This window comes from Rana temporaria, chromosome 10 (genome assembly GCF_905171775.1).
Source record: "Rana temporaria chromosome 10, aRanTem1.1, whole genome shotgun sequence".
Classification (NCBI taxonomy): Eukaryota; Metazoa; Chordata; class Amphibia; order Anura; family Ranidae; genus Rana; species Rana temporaria.
In genome coordinates, this window is record NC_053498.1 from 102,670,604 (window position 1) to 102,691,041 (window position 20,438).

General features: G+C 42.6%; 1 protein-coding gene across 2 annotated transcripts in view; it reads right to left on the minus strand.

Moving 5' to 3' along the window:
• Positions 1-919: 919 nt before the first annotated feature.
• Positions 920-20,438, minus strand: part of GNB1 (G protein subunit beta 1) — a 105,954-nt gene continuing 86,435 nt past the window's right edge. For both annotated transcript variants that reach the window (XM_040325884.1, XM_040325885.1), the window contains exons 6-11: positions 17,082-17,244; positions 12,497-12,563; positions 10,828-11,029; positions 10,251-10,467; positions 5,327-5,438; positions 920-3,442 (exon numbers count right to left, since the gene is read on the minus strand). In XM_040325884.1, the coding sequence (XP_040181818.1) occupies positions 5,332-5,438; positions 10,251-10,467; positions 10,828-11,029; positions 12,497-12,563; positions 17,082-17,244 (756 nt within the window). In that variant the 3' untranslated portion in view covers positions 920-3,442; positions 5,327-5,331. The remainder of the gene's footprint in view (positions 3,443-5,326; positions 5,439-10,250; positions 10,468-10,827; positions 11,030-12,496; positions 12,564-17,081; positions 17,245-20,438) is intronic.

The window sequence follows — 20,438 nt, forward strand, 5'->3', positions numbered from 1 at the left end:
AAAAATGTACCTGAAGTCAGGCAGATTTAAAACAAAAAAAAATAAAATGCAGGTGTGGGTTCATTTAAAAAAAAAAAAATGTAACATCAGTTTCAGATAATTTTTATAAGCCAAACTAAGCAAAAGGTATCAGAAATGTAACAAGCAGGTTTTCGGGATTCTGTCAGATAGTGCTATGAGGAGATGCAAGGGCTTGCATAAATAAGATTGCAGAGCGAAGGTGATGGGAGGAGATTCCCACCATCTAGGAGAATTTTTAATACTTTGGGTACCTTGACTGAATTAACCCAAGGCTAATAAGCTAAATCACCACACAAAGTTTAATGCTAGGATTTATATTGTCAAGTTTGCTAGAAGTGTACCCTAAAGTGTGGGAAAGGAAAAAAAAAAAAAAAAACAGTACATCTTTCAAACAGTTGCATATTTCCTGATGTTCGACTCCATTAGAAAGGCTAGTACAGAAAATTACCCACCGATTTGCCAGAAATTCAACGTGTTCCAAAATTCCTGTTTGGGATGAAAACACCATGCCTTTGATGTTCTAAAATCCAGAGCAGCATCGTCAGCACTGGCAGTTGAACAAAACGTCATCTTCCACCCCTCTTTCCCTCTCATGCATATATAGATTTTTCTCAACAAAACAAGGCTGTTGCTTTGACTCCCAAGAGCCTGTACATGCTGTATATAGGAAATTAGTTCTTGGAAGATGTAGTTCTGGGGTGTGCCTGTTAATTCGGAACCAAGTTCATAGAAAGCCTTGTGATGACATTACAGGGAGTAGTAAAAGGAAGTTTCTTGCTCCATATATACATATATATTTACATGCATGCTTTTGTGAGAGGTTAGGGGAGTAAATATGGGTAATGGCTGAAACAATTAAAATACATGTGACTAAATAAGGAGACACCATGACAAGGAGTAAACTCATGTCAAACTGCTTTATTACATCTTAAATAACAGTACATTTTAATATAGTATCTATCTTGCATCCAGCGTTCTTGTAGTACACTGACTTTAAAATTAAATACAAAAGGTGAAAGGGAGTAGGGGGTGCAGAGAGCTCTACAGAGTAATTTATGCAAGAAGTGGGCGGGGCATCTCGTTCTCTGCCAGTTCCCAGCCTAACGCACAATTACAGCACTTTTTGTACAGAAAAAAATAAAAAAATAAAAATAAAAAGCGTCTACGTCTAAGGTTGAGTAACGTTCATATACAATTAGGAAGAAGCTAATAAAAATTAATAGTCCGCTTCTTTCAATACAAAGACCTGCGGAACAGAGGGGGTCAGTTCCTGTGTATCAGTGTACAGGTCTCTGCAGAAAAGTCAAGAGGCAATGCTTAATTCAAAGAGAAAAAAACCTGGGAGAAAAAAAAAAAAAATTAGCAAGGGGAAGCTATTCCTGGAAGAACAAAAATCAGATGCAAGATCCTCTTTCTACAAGAACAGGCTGAGAAGCATCAACTTAAACCAGGGTAAAAGTTTAATTTCACATTTCCCAACCCTTCCTGAAAAATCGATTTTTTTGTTTTTGTATGCAATCGTTTGAACAGGATGTTTTTTTTGTTAAAAAAAGTGAAATTGAGCTACTCTTCAAAGTGCTCATTTTTTGCACTGAACCTTTTTTTTTTCGAAAACGTATACAGAGAGTAGCTGTGATTATAAAAAAAAAATTGAGCACAACCGCAATTGTCATTTCATTTTTTTTCTGTTTAAACAGGTTATTTTTCATTAAAAGGAAAAAAATAAACAAAACATCTAATGACTCTCTATTTGCACATTATTAAGCAACTCTACAGCATGCAATCTTAAGAGGAAAACCCATCCCTATGGCACACCACCCCCCCCCCCCCCACCGCCAACATAAGAATAAAAGCTTTCATTAAGTTTTAACTTAGAAAGTTCAAGATCATTATTTTCAAAAACATTAATTTGTACATCATTTCATACACATCTGACCGTATATCCAAAGAGTACAGACATGTACTTCTGTCCACGGCTGCTCCTAATCTATATGGGACCAGGGTAGTGTTCTTGCAAGATACCCTTTTTTTCTTAAATTGTTAATAGTTTCCCAGTGTTAACTGACCTTACAAGGGAATTTGAGTTTTAATGGTTCAGGCCTACATGAATAAAGGATGACATGGGTTGAACAATGAAGGACAAAAAAATATATATAATTTTAACTGGCAACAGTATACAGCACCAACAAGTAAACTAGATTCCTATCTAGCAGTACATAGCACTCAAATAGGAGTTTGCTGTACCAACTGGTATAGGCGTGTATAGGATAATATGAATGTCGCCAGTTTTGCCCTGGAAAAAAAATAAATGGTCTCAGTCCCAAAGAAACAAGTTATCTATGGGTTACCCTCAATAGCAAAGGCTGAACTGGACATTGCTCTACAATCTAGCATGCTCTTGATCCCTGAAGGAGTTCTAATATTGTGGTGTGTATTTGTTGTGTGTGCAGGAAGAGAAGGTGGCGTGGTGTAGATGCATTCATAGAGATCAGAAGACAGTTCACTGGCATCGGTGGTATAAAGAACTGTACATGGTTTAACAAAGTCCTTCCAACGCTCCCAGGTGGCATCTGTTGCATTGCTTCCCCAACAGCCATAACTCTCAGATGACAGAGGTAACTGAAAGGCACTCCAGGCATTGGGTTACTATATTTCCCCTGAGCAGTTGGCGCTCAAAAGTAACTCAATTACTGGAGCAACTTAGTGAGGCATTGACTTATTCCTTATACTATAGGATGGCCAGTGGATGGCGAATGCGCTTCTTTAATGTTCATATGGTTCTGTATCTGCAACAGATTCACAAAACAAGACAGGGGCAGTTTATAGCACTAAAAGGCCCTGAAACACGGGTCACATCCCACCTTCATTTAATGGACCACAGAGGGAGGTAAAGAAAAACAAAAAACAAAAGGGGGGAAAAAAAAAAAGTTAACTGTTCTGATTTTTTTTTTTACAATCTGTTCTGCTGCAGTTTTTACAGCAACTACCATCAACATCCAACTTAAAGAAAAAAAAAAACAGACACTGTTCTAGAACCTTCAGGCAACAATCATAAAATGGACTTTATCAATACAGCTATTTCTTGGTTATAACGTACTGCGCATAGTGTTTTGTATCATTACTTCAAGACAAATGAAGGTGACGAAAGGGTCGAAGAAATAGGAAAAAAACAAAAACGAAATGGTCCCAAAAGGAATGCACAATTCTTGGTTTCAGAACCACAAATAAATTCATCCTATAGCAAATAATTGTGCTCTTGGTTTCAGGGGGAAAAAAATAAAAATGAGAGGAGAGGTTCTGCCCTTTGATGTATGGGAGTAGGGATAAGTGGGTGTCCGTTAGTATGGTTGGATCGGATATGCTATGATTTAATTTCGAAGGTTGGAATGCTCTTCCAGTCATGGAGAAGTCTGCTGGGTATCTAGAGGAAGGAAAAAAAAAAAACTTGTTTAAAAATGGAAGTGAAGAAAGCTTTTAGTTTTTATTTACAAGTTTAAAAAAGTTTTATATCCAAGTACAATCTTTAACATTTGTGTACAACAGAAGCCAAGACAGGCCATTTGATAAGTCTGTTGGGCATTCTAAAATGGCCGAACCTACCTCTTTACTTATAAAATTGTGGTTTTCTTACAACATGTACTTTACTTAAACAAAAAAAAAAAAAGGTTTTTAGTAGTAATGAAAGAAAAAAAAACAAAAAAACACACTTTTCCAGAAATCCCACAATCCTCTGGTATCAAAGCGCTGGGAATATGATCTCCTTCAATATACTGCTTATGTAGAGATACTAAATGGCTTGCTCTGCCAATGCCCTCTGGCAGAGACCAAGTCAGAAATGATTGAGGGATTGGAACTTTCCTTTTTAAAAGGGAAAAATTCTGGGAGTTTACATCCAATCTTTACATAAACGTTATGCAATATTTATATTTAGGTGAAATTTACAGGGTGCAAAAAATTTTAACTCAACCTTATACTTGGTAAAAAAACGTAATGGGATATAAATATGGGGGGCTGCCATTACCAAACTTGTTTGGGAAGATTTAGGTTCCAGGGATGTCCTATACTGCTACCTTTACTACATGGGGAATAAAATGATCAGGAAAAAAGGTGTCAGAGTATTACATTTGAGTGATATACGACTTGACAAAAGCATGGCATATGAAATGCAAAGTGTGCACTGGCCAAAGATTTTAGTACCGTTGAATCTCTTCTGTTGAACGATTTCCAAAGTCTACATCAGATATGTATATTAAACTGTCCTGGCTCTGAAACACCAAGTATCGAAGCAAGAAAGACTGCAATAAATACAAGCATGCAATAGGCTGCCATCATGACTGCTTCTCTTTAGAGGTAAATCACAAAGTATTTTTAATGCAAAGATTTCCAAGTTGCAGCATCTTCTGCCCGGCTAGTTCAAACCACCAAGTGAATTTTTTTTACTGTTTGAGTCCTATGGAGGTCCTCCTTTACTTTCTGTCCTTACGACAAGTCTCCCCAAAGCAAGCAGAGAATCCCCATTAGACAGCTGCCACTAGAACAGGCATCCATTGTTAAGATTCCCCCCACCTCCTGTATCAGTGACAGATATCAGATGCACATTGAGCGGTGCAATTTTTTTTTTATTTAGGGAGCCTAAATAAAGAGCTTTTGGCAGAATAAGTGTTACAGAGCTAAATTGCAATCCATAAATTCCCTAGGACATGTTTTTCTCTTCTTTAATTGTATTATCTTGCATATTTATGAATATATGGATATCATGAAATATCCTGTGATTGATATACAACACTTAAGAGTATGAATTCTTTTTATTAAACTTGTAAGATTTTTCGTATAGAAACATTTTTGAACAATAGTGTATTAAAAAAAATTCTTTTCCTCCAAAGTGGGGTTACAAAGTAATAGTAAAAAGGCATTCTCCTGGGTAGAAGGATACAGCCCAAGAAGTCCCAGCCACATACAGGATTGTAATGGTCTCAACTCATTTTGTGTTCTAGTGGAACTTAGGCCAGCAGTCATGGCTTCCGTCACTATGTTTGCGCTTTCAATATACTGTATGCATTGTGAAATCATAAGCAAATCTATTCTGGATTAACATTTGTTAAATGCTGGCACTTCTCCATAGCCCACACTATTTATAAAAGGCTGACAATGAAGAGTTTCATGATAAACTACATTTGCCAGGAATCAGAAGTTTAAAGAAATGTGTGCTGTTTACTAAACATTCAACTCCACTTGTTGGAAGGAAGTAAACATGTCATGGCAGATTAATACTACGAAGAGGTGGAAGGCCATAGCCGATACTCACAGACTTTAGTTCCAGATCTTGAGGAAGCTGTCCCATGACCCTGTCGCCACAGCCATCCCATCATCTGTCACTCCCAAGCAACTTACACGGTTATCGTGACCAGCAAGGACACCTTGAAAGAAAACAAGATAGTAGTAGATTAGCTTGGCAAGGCCTGAAAAGGTTAAGACATTAACACACTGTCTGCTGAGCTCTACAGTAGACGGTATTAGAAATGCATGAGTAGTCTTGATGGACTAAATTCACAATGCCATCACAAGGCTTGCTGCACTAACAGCTGGTCTAACTGCTGGAAGCAATTCCAGACCACATTTAAGTAGACAAAAACGCCACAATCCAGGCCCCCTACGCCATTTTATCGCTTTGAGAAGGCATGCAAAACGCATCTACGTCTTCACTCCAGATTCTAATAAAACCTTTGATAACGGAGAGGGACTCCCACCTTACTTGTAAAAAGGAAAAATCGAAGTAACAAGGTGGGCATACCCAAAAATGCACTGGTATGAGCCGACGCGCAGGGCTACGGATGACGGAGGCACGTAAACTGATCACTGTGTTGGGGCTCAGCAGCCATGATAAACCATGCTTAATTTACAGGGGCGGGGGGGGGGGGTACAGCCAGGCAGGATCAACCAGGTTTTTCAGCTGATACAGGGGGCCCAAATGACAGCACAAACGCTGTATAACATGTTTTAAGGGAACAGGATTTAATTTAATTTTTTTTAGGTTACCAAACACTATTTACATTACAGAATGATGCAGCTGCTGTAATGTACTGTAGTAGCATTAACTACAGTTAGTGGCAACTTCCCATCTGCTTCAAGAATGAAAGAAAGCTTCTCTGCCATCATCAATACAAGATTTCCTCTGATTGGATGAGTTGGAAATTGTGACATCTGCCCATTTCTCCACCTTGACCAACCAAGGTGTTCTGGGAAGAGATATTGAAGCCGCAATTCTACTTCAAGCCATACTGGCACGTCCTCAAGAACGATAGATCTAGGAGATCTAAATTCTGTAGTTCCATGACCAGCCATTGTTCCTTCTGTTCCTTGCCTAAAGAAACTGAATGGCAAGAGTGCAGTTAAACTCAAGAAGAAAGCATGGGTCAGATTGCATGATGGAAAATGTATGAGTATTAACTTTTGCGGTCCTTGTTTTTGCTGCCTAAAGCCATGGTTCTCAACCATTCCCCTCCTGCTGGGCTGCAGCATTGCCAGCCGGAATGTGAAAAAGGACAACTGAAATTAATTGAAACAGCCACAGACCCTAGATTTTAGTCTTTGAACAACCTTTTACTAGACAGTTTGAAGCTGCAGCCAATCAAAGTTCCACATTGTCACATGACAGTATCAGATCTTCCCGATTGGCTGCAGTTTCAGGTCATCTGGTCACAGGCTGTGAGTACACGTTACACTTTGTGAACTGCATGACTGTGTCAATACTTGGTGGACCGCGGCGGTTTCATTAATTTCTGAAATGACAAACTAACTAGACACTAAAACTAAAGCCGATCGGGAAAATTAATAACATTATCACATGACAGCATCATATCTTCCCACCTGTCTGCCGTTTCAGGGTGTCTGAAGTCCGTTAAGCTGTTTTCATATGGTAAGTGCTTAGCAGGGTTGTCCCGATACCGATGCTAGTATCGGTACCGATACCGAGCATTTGCCCGAGTACTTTTACTCTGGCAAATACTCTGATGCTTCACCCGATACCTGGGCAGTCAGGGTGATCAGTGCGGTGGAGGAGTTGCAAGCACCGATCACCCCGTATAGGTTTCAAAGTCTGACAGCTGGTCCGTTTTTCCGCTGCCCGTGGCTTTCAGCTGCTTTAGTCAAGTCAGCTGTGATCGGTGCTTGTAACTCTCCCACACACGATCACAGCTGACTGTCCCCGTATCCTCCTCCGTACTGCTGCTGTCTCCCTCAGAGTCCCCCTACCGTGCTGCTCCGAGTCCCCCTAGATCTGTCAGGATGGAGAGCGGAGGTAGGAGCCGATAAATCTGGATCCTTACGGTTCCGAATGTACAGAGTCAGTGATCACTGACTGTCCATTCACATAACTAAAACATTATAAACTGTGTTTACAATGTTTATGAATGGAGAGAAGTCATTTTCAACTGACGATTAAAAAAAAGTATCGGTAATGGCGAGTACTAGAAAAAAAGTATCAGTACTTGCACTCTGTCTTAAAAAAGTGGTATCAGGACAACCCTAATGCTTAGTGTGAAAAAAAAAAACGCTCTGGATACAATTTTTAAGGTCCGTTCTGGTGCACTGGCAGCGCATTGCTTCAGCTTTGATTACACAGCAGAAGGCGATCATCAGGCCGGAGACTCAGAATGGAGCTCAGCCTATGTAAACGAGGCAGAGTTTCGTTCTGACAGGGGGGGGGGGGCTGATGGATGGATCCCGTCTTCAAATGAAAGCAGCACACATACTAAACACAAACACAGCTAACCCTTTGATTGCCCTAGATGTTTAACCCCTTCACAGCCAGCATTAAGTAGTATGGGAATCCTGTTTTTTGCAGATTCATACTTACCTAGGTGGCTGCATCTTTCCCCCGGTGCCTCTTCACTGAGAACTGAGCCACCAAACACCGCCGATGGCTCAGTTCTCACTGCAATCCATCAATCAGCAGCTCCACTGCTATTCCATGCTCATTGGAGCGCTTAGCAAGGAAGCGGCCATCTCATTGGCTCGCTGAGAGGCCGAGACTGCCATCAGTCCAGGTCCCTTACAGATCCAGACTTCCAGAGTTGGGATGACGCGGTGCCTTGACTGATCTTGGTGATGTCAGCAGAGAGCGGACTTCAGACTGTCCTCCGCTGAAAACGGGTCACAGAAGTGCAAAACAAATTACACTCCTGTGACCCATATGAGAAGCCCAGCCAAATGAGCTCAGGCTGGACTTTAGTACCAAAACCATGTAGCAGAATACATATTGGCTTAAATATATGAAGAAATTCAATATTTTTCATATTTTTTACTGGATGTGTTTTATAGCACAAAGTAAAATTTTTTTTTTTACTGCAAGTCTTGTTTATAAAAAAAAAAAAAAAAGTGGTTATCAGATACCACCAAAAGAAAGCTCTGCGGGGGGGGGGGGGGGGGGGAATTGCTAAATGTTATCTGAGTACAGCGGTGAAGGACCGCGCAGTTAAATGAACAGTGCTTTATCGCAAAAAATGGCCTAGTCAAGAAGGGGGGGAGGGGGTAAATCTTCTGGAGGTCATGCGGTTAAAGATCAACTCAGGGCTGAGTAAATATCTTCTAAATACATTGGTCACGTGTGTGCTTGCATGAATCTCTGCATATCTTCCTGAGCTATGCAGCAATTTTTTTGTAATAAAAAAAACGGTCATTGCTGCTCTCGTCTCTTGTGCAGGGTGTAGGTCCGATCACGCAGATCTCACTTGCAGACACACAAGTTTAATTAATTTTCATGGGCGTATCTGAGTTTTTATGCACGTTGACATCAGTTTTAATGCTCGTCTTTTATGTGCCCTATTCACACCACAAGGTTGATGTCCCATCAGTTTTTTTTCCCCCGCAGAGTACAGAGAATAGTTTTCTTTGAGCCCTAGCAGAACGCATGCAGAAAAACTGACGTCTCTGCACCATGGTGTGTGAACGAGGTCAAACTTATTTAAATAGAATAACATGCCTGAACGTCAGCACTGCACTTTGTACAAAATCAGTAAAGAATATTGTATACAATCACACAGTCCTGACTTAATGTTAAAGGTTTCAAACATGTCTAAAAATTAATAACCTACACAGTAAGGTCTGTGGGTCAGCTGTCACATTTCTTCTCTTCAAAAGTCTCATCATATACAGGAGATAACATTATGCTCTTTGTTCATTGAAAACATATTGTCATTAACCAATCTACACTTCCTGAAAGCAAACACCTTTCAGCTTCACTACATGAGTATACAAGTCATCTCTCAGCAACAGAGTCACGTCAGGATTACAGTCCAACTAACACCCAGCTCCAGATTAAAAAGCCCCAGTAACAGCCCAAGTAAACCAACAAATCACATGCTAGTCATGCAATCTGTGCTTATTCTCCTCCACTTCGCCTACTTGAGATATTGATTCATCTAGCTTTTAGAAAAAGCTTTATTACTGTTTTGAGGAAAAATTGTCCTGCGCGGAGGGTGGGGGGGGGGGGGGGGGGAGAACGCGTCCTCTCACTAGGCTACAACAGCAGCTAAGCTTTACTAAGGCTTACATTAAAATTTGTATAGAAAAACAAAAAGGGGGATTACTCATTTAAAAAAGTAAAGAAGAAAACTGATGCAGCAAGAATCCAATTACTATGGGCAACAGGCTTACATCTTGGCCAGGGTTGGTATACGTCCCAGTCACCATTGCATCCGACATACTCTAGAGCAGGGGCCTCAAACTGGCGGCCCTCAAGTCCCATGAGGCATTGCATGGATGACAGTTACAAGCATGACTCCCTCAGGCAGAGGCATGACGGGACTTTTAGTTCAACAGCTGGATGGCCACCAGTTTGAGACCCTTGCTAGAGATTGGGTCAGTAGCACTACTAGCCTGTGCCTCATTCTTTTACATAGTGTCACAAGGTGCTGCGGTGACCACCATTTGCTCCCTGTTATTATCCATTGCACACAACAATGACAATTGGATGTGCCAGGGCCTCTTGTGTGGGTACCAAGGTTCCATCTATGCAGCCTCTTTCCAGGATGTAGTGACATCAACTAAAGCTCTGCACCCAACGTACCAATCTGCAGGGGGTATCTCAGCACACGGACAGTTCATGTACACCACCTGACTCCCTCATCACACCCATGTGTGATTGAGGTGCACTTCTTATAAATAACAAGGTGGTTAGTTTCACTGTTGGCAAAAGGATGCATCCAAAAATAAACCTTTATCATAGCTACCTGCTCTGTCAGCCTTAAGTGTGTCCCAGACATTGCAGTTAAAATCATCGTATCCGGCTAAGAGGAGGCGTCCACTCTTGGAGAATGCTACTGAAGTGATGCCACAGATGATGTTGTCATGGGAATAGACCATCAGTTCTTGGTCTGCACGGAGATCAAACAGCCTGCAAGTGGCATCATCTGAGCCAGTGGCAAAAGCATTACCATTGGGGAAGAACTGGATAGGAGGAAAGAAAAACAGTGTCACATTGCTGTTCACACATTTATAAAATAGGCAAAGAAATCGTGAACTCGAAATTTGGGCAGATCGCTATTAAAATACTTAAAGCATGCAACCACCTCCAAAAATGCAGTGCCAGGCCTAGCAGCCAATTGCCTGGCCTGAATGCTGCCATAATAAAAGGCATGGTTAGGCAAGTCAAGTGCAACTGTCATTCACCAACCTAGAACACAATTGACTGCAAATTGCTCCAAAAGCTATCCTCCAATACCCATCAGTGTCTAAATACTGGGTGCTAAAAGATATCCCTCATTTCAACAGGACGGAACCTGAAAGGTTTGGTGGCACAAAACTTACACAGATAGCATTTATGTCAGACTCGTGTCCGGTGAAAGTCTGTCGGCACATTCCTTCTCGGATGTCCCAAAGTTTGGCTGAGGCATCACAGGCCCCAGACACAAAGCACCGGGAATCTGGAGCAAGGGACAGGCTCATGACATCCCCAGTGTGTCCAGTGAATGTGGTTGTCTGCTGGCCAGTTTCAATGTCCCACAGAGCGCTGCAAGCAGAAAGAAAAAACGTGTAACTGGAGTGCTAAACTACATGTACAGCAAGTGCAGACACAGCAGATGATCTTTTCAGTTTGGACATCGGTCTCTATATTCATTTACCTGCAATATCTTGTTTTTTAAAACCTTTGTTCTTGACCCATTTGAATTATATAATTACGAAGGATACAAAAATTTCTCAGCATCATGAGTGTATGTTAGTAAGGTTAGGTTGATTTCAGCAGCTATTATAACTGTGCACAAGGGCTACTTATGTGAACAAACATAAAAAAAAAAAAAAAAGTGGATCCAGGGAGATACAGAGGGGCAAGTCCTAAAAGGAAAGGTCTGATCAGAAATAATGTTCTAGTGAAGGCACAAGCAGCAGGTAGACCCTTTCACACTGGTGTGCTTTTGCTGTGCTTTTCCAGGGTGACGCGAGCATGAAAACTAGGGTTGTCCCGATACTTTTTTCAAGTACTCGCCGATACCGAATACCGATACTTTTTTTTAAATGTGTCCCCCCACATATGCAGCCATGTCCCCCCCCACATATGCAGCCATGTCCCCCCACATATGCAGCCATGTCCCCCCATACCTAGATGCCGCCGCCTAGTTAATCAGCGTGCGGGGAACATTACAGCTCTCATTTGAATAGCTGTCTGTTCCGCGCCGCGTATAGACACTCCCCCTTGCTCGGTATTGGACGGGTGATCTGTCTATCGGGGTGCAGCATTGCGGTGGCGGGGGGCGGTAGTATCGGATCTGGCATCGGGGGCATTTGCGGGAGTACAAGTACTCCCGCAAATGCTCAGTATCGGTCCCGATACTGGTATCGGGACAACCCTAATGAAAACTATTCCCCATTTAGCCTAGGTTCACATTGGTGCGATTTGAGAAATCAAATCACATGGTAAGTCGCAGCCTATAGGAGGCAATGGCACTTTCAATCGGTGCGACACTGATTTTGCGGCATCGCACCGATTTGCAAAAGTAGTTCCTGCACTATTGCCAATTTCAGGGTGCGACTTCAATACACATCTGTGCATGTAGCCACACAGATGCCCATCAAGTAGCACCTGAAATCAGGCTGAACTTGCTACTTTGACTTCAAGTGAAGGAGCGAGATTTAAAAAGTAGCATCAATGTGAACCAGGGCTAAATCCTAGATTACTGTTCACACTACAGGCGTGCTACTATTTTGGTGCAGTTTTACAAAGTGAGACAGGGCCCCTAAAGAACATTTAGTGGAAATCAGCCAATATGCAGCCTGTATCTGATACATTATAAAACAAACATTGGACCTACAAAGGCAAAAAAAAGCTTTGAAAGCTTGCAAAGCATCCCTGGAGCTGGTCTTTTCCAGAAACATATGCTGTGGCAACAGAAAAACTAAGAAACCTTCTGTATTATTTTGGATCTAACGCGAATAATGAAAAATTCTATAGTCCATTCAAAGAAGGAAAATTTCTACTTACCAAGTGGTGTCTCCAGAGCTGGTAATAATTTGGTTATCATCCAAGAAGCGACAGCAGGACAGATAGCCTTGGAAAAAAAAAAAAATATCAAAATACAGCATAGACATTTTTCATTTGAACAGTCATATTTTGAATCCCACACCCCATTTGGTAAATATTGTATTTTTTTTTTTTTTTATCTTTTTATTTTACCAACTGTGGTGGGCGCGAGTCTAGCATCCCCCATCCATGGTTGCCATATAAAGTCAAATTTACCCGTTTCCCCCCTGCGACTATATGTTAATCTTTCTCCAAGAGGTAGAGAATTCACATATAGAAATCCACTGTCTTCCCGTGGGTATATCTGGTGCCATCCAATATCGTGCGGTAAGTTTTCTTGCCAGAAATAGCACTCTGGTTAACATGAGATGCATTCCTTTTGAAAAGACTCAACATCTATAGCACCAAGTAAATATACCAGGGGGTCCAAAGGGATAGGTACCTGAGCCAGTCTACTTATACACTGGGAGACCTCCTCCCAATACCAATGTAATTTTGGACATCTCCACATTAGGTGTATAAAATTATTCCCTTGATGTACTTTACACTTGGGGCATAGGGGGGAGTCCCCCCCCCCCCACCTATGCAGCTGCACTGGTGTGCTATATGCCCTATGCAAAATAAATAGTTGTGATAATCTATGAGCCGCAGATATCAATACCACTGGAATGGATTCTAAGGCCCTTTCCCACTGGTTCTGAACCATGTCCCCTATATCTTCTGCCCATTTACTACGGCATCTTAGAGAGGTATGGTCCTGGACCGTAGATAACAGTTCCATATACATTTTTATATTAATCCTCTCCGATCATCCGTTCCAAATACTTCAACAAAGATGATGATGTTACTAGGGAGTGTGTTATTTGTTGTGCTTGCAAGGCATGTCGTAATTGGAGGTATTGGTAAAACCACCCTGGGTTTAGCTGAAATTTTTGACAGTTCATATGTTTAATACCTCCCCCTCATACAGCTGTGCAAAAAAAGTATTCCTTTCTCTTTCCATAAAGTAAATCCCCGTAGTTCCTGTATTTCCGGGTATCTCGGGTTATGCCATATTGGAGTAAAGGGCAATGGGCCCATTATCCCCAGGGCTTTCCGCGTCTCCCCCCATACCCTTTTGAGAAGAATACATATCGGCGCAGAGTATGGTATGCTCGGAAGATCCATTTCCAAATAAGACGCCGCCTTCCAGTAGGGGGGCAGATGTAGTCACCAAGTTACTTATAGGGTCCTCACTCTTTTCCCGCCCCCATTCCGCCAACTGCTGGGAGACCAAGAAGTACGTTTTAGAATGCGGGACTGCAAGGCCTCCTCTATCCTTTCTGTACTGAAGGGTAGTTAAGCCAATCCTAGCTGCCTTCTTCCATATCAATTCCCTCATTAGTGTGTCAATTTGTTGGAACCATTTGTTTGTGATCCACATGGGGGAATTATGGAAAATGTATAGAAGCTGTGGTGCCCATACCATTTTTATTAGATTTTCCCGTCCTACCACCGACAATGGGAGCTTACACCAGCTATTGCACTTCTCTTTCTGTCTAACCTGCAGTGGGTCCAGGTTCAACCGAAGGTACTCAGCTGGGTCTGGGGATACCACCACTCCTAGATATTTAAAGCTATTGGTTATAACTAGGGTTGTCCCGATACCAGTTTTTTAAGACCGAGTACAAGTACCGATACTTTTTTCCAAGTACTCGCCGATACCGAATACCGATACATTGAAAAAAAAGTCATGTGCCACTTTGACAGATGGGGACTGATAGGTGGCACTGACAGGTGGCTGGCACCGATAGGCGGTACTTATGGGCACTGACTGGTGCTGATGGGCACTGACTGGTGCTGATGGGCACTGACTGGTGGCACTTGTGGGCACCGATAGGTGGCACTTGTGGGTACCGATAGGTGGCTCTCGAGATCCCCCTAGTCCTTGTGTGCAGTGAGCCTTCTGTGTGTCTCTCCCATGGTGAGCTCGGCCATCAACCAGGACTGAGGATGAGGGTTGAGCACCTAAAACTCTGTAGTGACAGGTTCTATTCACAAGGAGCGATGTACGGCCCCACACGTTCCCCCGCCTTCCTCACCTTGCAGCCGGGTTTGTTCCGAAGGGAAAATGGCGTGGCTGTCCCAGTGGCCGGGTTTTTGGTTGAAGAACCCCCGAAACGAGAACCCGGTAGTAGCCATGTTTTTTCTCCGGGCCTAAAGAGTGCACAGGAAGCACCGAGACAAGCGCACTCTGATGACGTCAGTGAGCGCCGAGTCATGCTGCTGGCTGAAGATACAGTGGCGCTTAGTGATAAACATTAAAAGTATCGGGAGAAGCATCGGTAGCATTTGCGCGAGTACACGTACAAATGCTCGGTATCGGTCCCGATACTAGTATCGGTACAACCCTAGTAATAACAATCTGCTCTGCCCCGGATGGCAAGGGTTCCTCCAGCTTGTCCACAGGCATCAAAGTTGACTTGGACCAGTTATTAGCGAAACCTGAGAAGCCGCCAAAATCCCCTATTATCCTCATCACTGCCGTCAGTGATGCGGATGTGTCGCCCAGATAAGCGCATCATCCGCATACAATGATATTTTATCTTCCCTCTGGCCCCTCGAAACCCCACCACCTCCTTGGCGTTACGGATCATGGTGGCCAAAGGCTCAACTGCTAATGCGAACAGCAGTGGGGACAACGGGCCGGGTGCCTCTTTATAACTCAAACGTCGTATTTTGAATGAACCGTTTATAGCCTGACTGGTTGCAAAGAATTTATAGGTCAGTGTTCTATGCAAGACATTCAAATGAGCACAGGTAAACATCCTGTAAACATTAACCAGGATTTGACTGTGGCATGGACAGCCATCAGGTACAAAGGGACAGCATCCCGGCTTTCTGCCAAGACACAAGCAACAAAAAAAACACTTCATGTCTGTTTCAAAGATTCCTGTGCTTTTAAAACTGGCCAGGTTTAATATGCTCATGGATATCAAGCAAAGTTACAAATACAAGAAATCCAGGAGATGAAACGTGCTACGTGCCACGCTGACATGAGTGGGACCTCCAGCAGATTCACAGCCTCAACTCTGTTCCTATGTGTTGAGTGTCTACAAATTCATAATCTTCTCTATGCCCTCGAAGGGGGGGGGGGATGGGGGGATACAATTCCACATACCCGAAACGCTTTTGAGAAGCCATTTTCATGCCTTTCATTAGCCCTTTATGAGTCTGGTATACTATAACTGTATTATGTACTTCTATTGAGGTGTTGGCACCAACATTCTTCTCTAATACTTTAAACTTTTTCTAATGTTTTAATCAATATACAGGCATACCCAACTTTTAAGTACACAATGGGGTTTATTTACTAAAGCTGGAAAGTTAAAAGTGGGGTATGCCTGCAAGTGTCAATTAAAGTCTGCCTATAACATCCCATAGTATTGGGGGGTACTTTTTCGTTCTACACAACCTCTAGAGATTAGTGTACCAGATTTAGCTCATAATTAGCCCAGATAACAGGCTGAATCTCAAATGGGAACTTTGCAACAGAGGGCAGCTGTGTTCCTGTAAAAACACGCAGCTATAAGGCCTCCATCAGCTGTAGATAACACGCACTATAAAGGGAGCTTACCCAGGGAAAAATATCCGCCACTCAGCTCCTCCGCAGCCCCTCTTAAATACCCCTACTGCCTGACATCAAGTTGTGCCAAAACTGGCCGATTACATCATCAAGTAGCCCAGCTGCTACCACTGGGCCTGCGCAAGACAAAGGAGGTGGTGACTGGCAGCAATTACTCCATGGGCAAGCTCCCCTTATAGTGCGTGACTGGGGAGAATATTCAATGGCCATTATCATGGGAACTGGCTTAGCTCTCTGTGGGTTTAGTTTTCCATCGCCTTTGTTATCTACAGCTGGAGGAGGACTTGTAGCTGCAAAAGTTTACTGGGACAGCACAGCTCCCCTGTGTTCCTAGATATATGGCAGGTATGCTTAGATGTGTCATTATGTTCGAGCCGGCACACCTAGCAGCATCTTGTGGTGAATCTCAATATCTTTAATTATATTTTATTTAGTGGCAGCATATACCTCGGAATTATAAAGCCATTGTTTGAGATTCACCTTGTTACCTTGGGCTAATTTTGAGCCATACATGGTACACTAGATGTTGGCATATCTTAGATACCTGAATCATTTTATTTTGATACAAATCTTTATTGGAGCATTTTTTTCAGAATTGGCTTCCGAGGAGGACGTGGTACAAGGCTCCTATTTCCCCTTATTGAGTGCCTATTTGCCCTTATTCTATGTTCCCATTCTGCCCAGTAACATGAAGTACAATGACAGTTACAGATGTAATAAGTACAGTTACTCTTTAAAGGCAACTGCTATAAAAAGGTGAACAAATGTCAGAGGCTACACATACTACAACACCAAAAGGAACCTCAGTTGCCACAAAATAAAATCTCAGGATGGATGTATTAGAGAAGCTGTTGAAAAATGCACATCTGTCCCCACAGTCAAATCGCCATTCTCTAGCTATGCTTTATGATTCAAACTCACCTGTGTGCCCAGCCAACTCACGGCTAACTCGCACATTTCCTTCACGAGTTTTTAGGTTGTAAATTGAACAAATGTTATCAAGACCACCGCAGGCCACATAGTTTCCAGATGGGGCATATGCACAGGTCATCACCCAAGAAGAGCGCAGGGGAATTGCATGAACCTAAGAAAAGAAGAAATAGATGGTCACAGATGAGAGGTTTGACCGTTAGATGTGTCTTGTTTTCTATATTGAACTAAACAGTGTGGTTCTGATTTTTTCGGCAGCCATGCTTAAGGCCCCTCCTCCCCAAGAAATTGATTGGTTGCACACTACTAAAATCTACGTACGTAGGAGGCCTCGGAGGTCTGCTTCCTTGATCTTATCGGGTCTAACGATCAGTATGTACAATTTAAATTTATACACCAGTTACATTATACTCCTGCCAGGCTGGCCCGCATGGGTCTAATTTCTATTGCTTCCTGTCTAGGAACGGGCTCCACAGAGGCCGACTATATACATATGTTTTGGTCATGCCCAGCTTTAACGTATTGGAAGAACTTGTTTTCTTTTTTTAAGGACACCCTACACTTCCCAATTCCTCTCACTCCGGAGGTTGGAATGCTGGGAGTGCTCAATGACTTTATATCTACAATTCCTGCTCGAACTCTGATACGCACAGTTTTGTTCTATGCTAGGAAAATCATCCTGTTGCATTGGAAGAGTGCATCTGCTCCTGATATTCAAATGTTGTATCGTATGGTGAATAATGTCTTACCCATCTTTAAGTGCATATATAAGGGCAGGGCTTGTCCCAAAAAGTTTACCAAGATCTGGCAGCCCTGGCTGGATATTGCGGACTCCTTCTGGAAGGGTACCCCACTCTCTCAACCATAATGGGCTATAGGCAGGTGGGATGAGGGTTGTTCTGGTGGTTGCTGGATGGCAGGGGGGTGGGTGGGTGGATGGCCAGGGCAGTTGCTTGGGTGTGTGGACAGGTGGAATGTACTACAACTGATAGGTATTTCTACCGTTTACTGTGTTTCTACGATATGGGGCCGGCCCAGTGCGGTCCGTGGTGAATACCCTGGAGCACTTGATATGGTTCCTCCGTTGAGGAACCGGGGTACTTACTCTCAGGGAAAAGTTGATGTCCGCTATGAAAATGTTGAATCTGCGTTAATCTATGCAAGAGCTGTAACAGTTACTGTGACTTTTTGATGATTGTATTTTCAGAAAACAAATAAAGTATTAAAAAAAATAAAATAAAAATCTACGTACGCAAAACTTTAATTTCAGTTCCAATAGGATAAATGTTAAGGTAGGCTGGACTTTGGTTGGAGGAATATGGGGATACCACCGTCAACCATCCAATTCTGGACAAGTATGCAGATTAGGAAAGTTACATTTTCATTAACATGCTTGTTTTGGCTTAGGGACCGTTTTAGGCAAGAGGGTCACAGTAGGACCACCAGGCACTTTAAGATGGTAGGAGTAGCAGATGTTTCTCCAATTGCAGGTTTACTTGTAAGTTGTATGGTTGATTCTATAGCATCAGGTATGATTTTGTAACAAGCTGGAATATTTTACAAAACTGGAGAAATGTCAGGGAGTCGGTGTCTCCTACAACCAAAAGGCCATTTTCCAAGAGGCTTGAAAATAAAGAACTTGTGACAATGGAATGACTCCATTTCCATTCATCCTATGAAGGCTTTGATCACACTGTTGCAATGTAATTTTGATGTGATTTTCAGTGCAATTATGTATTGCGATTTTACAAATTCTACGAAGCAAATCACACTAAAAATTGCACCAATGTAGCACAGGAACCTTTTCCAAAGTTGCATGATACTGAGTCAGTGTGATGAGAAAGGACACCATTGAATATAACGTTTTTTTCCTCGACTGTGTGCCTCAAGTTGCACTATTCTGAACTGGCACTTACAAAGCATGATTAAATTGTGCAAGTCAGTGTAAATGTTGTAGACTCAACCTTTTACAGTGAAAAGAAAAAAAAACACTGCATTCAAACTTATTCATGAAATGCAAGTAACTGAACTACTACTCAGTTACAGGTTTAAAATCACACCTGTAACAGAAGCTTTTAACAGTACCAATATGCAACACAAGTTTCTTATTTTATTATTTATTTTGAAAAGGAATATATAAACACACAAAAAAGCAGGGGTTGCAGCTGAGAGATCTTCTTGCTCATTCAATAATTCCACAGCACTGCGAAAATCTATATATACACACCATATATCTATATATTTTTGCATTGCTGTGGAATTATTGAATGAGCAAAAAGACAAAAAGATCTCTCAGCTGCAACCCCTGCTTTTTTTTGTGCGATATCTCTATCCATCTATCTACACACAGTATTTATTGGCGTAGAACACTCACTTTTTTACCATGGAAATAGACGGTATATACACATACATACATACACACCCCGTATTTATTGGCGTATTACACGCTTTTACCTTGGGTCACCGGGTGATATCCACCCCCTTATGACGTCAACACCCGGTGATGATGGAACTGTGACGTCATAAGAGGCCTATATAAAATCGGTGCGCACCTGGCATTACCGCAGGAGGAAGCAACATCGAAGAAAGTATGGAAGACGGCAGAAGACCGCCCCCCCCCCGTAAAAGAGCTGCAAGAAGACCGCGGAGAAGCCCGACAGAAGGCACCCGAGAGCAGAAGAGACCACCGAAGTCGGAAAACCCCCCGGAGCTGCCTAATAAATGACTTTTAAAACGTGCGTAGTGTGTTTTTTTGACATTTGTTTTCCTCCAGGTGAATGGGTAGGGCTACGATGTACCCCATACTCATTCAACTAGGGTGGGGGGAGATTCTGATAAGCTCCCCGTCCAAAGACCGACAACCAATGGCCAGGGTTGTCGGGAAGAGGCCCTATCCTCATCAACATGGGGACACAGTGTCCCCTGCCTCAAAGCACCTACCCCTCCCCCCCATGTTGAGGGCATGCGGCCTGGTACGGAGGGGGGGCTGCTCGCTCGTCCCCCACCCCCTTTTCTGACCGACCGGGCTGCGTGCTCGGATAAGGGTCCAGTATAGATTTTGGGGGGGGGGCGCCACAATGTTTTTTTTCGGCGTACGGGAGTTCCCCTTAAAATCCATAGCAGACCCAAGGGCCTGGTATGCTCTTGGAGGGGGAACCCATGCCGGTTTTTTATTTGAAATTTGACGTGGAGTTGCCCTTCAAGATTCATACCATACACAGTGCTTGGTATTGGCAGGGATCCAAGTCGGATGCCCGTTCAATATCGTGCCGCAGCTAATCGCACTGTACAAATGCAGCTGATCGCTGTGCCTGGAGTCTTGAATTTCAGCAGAAAATAAACATCTTT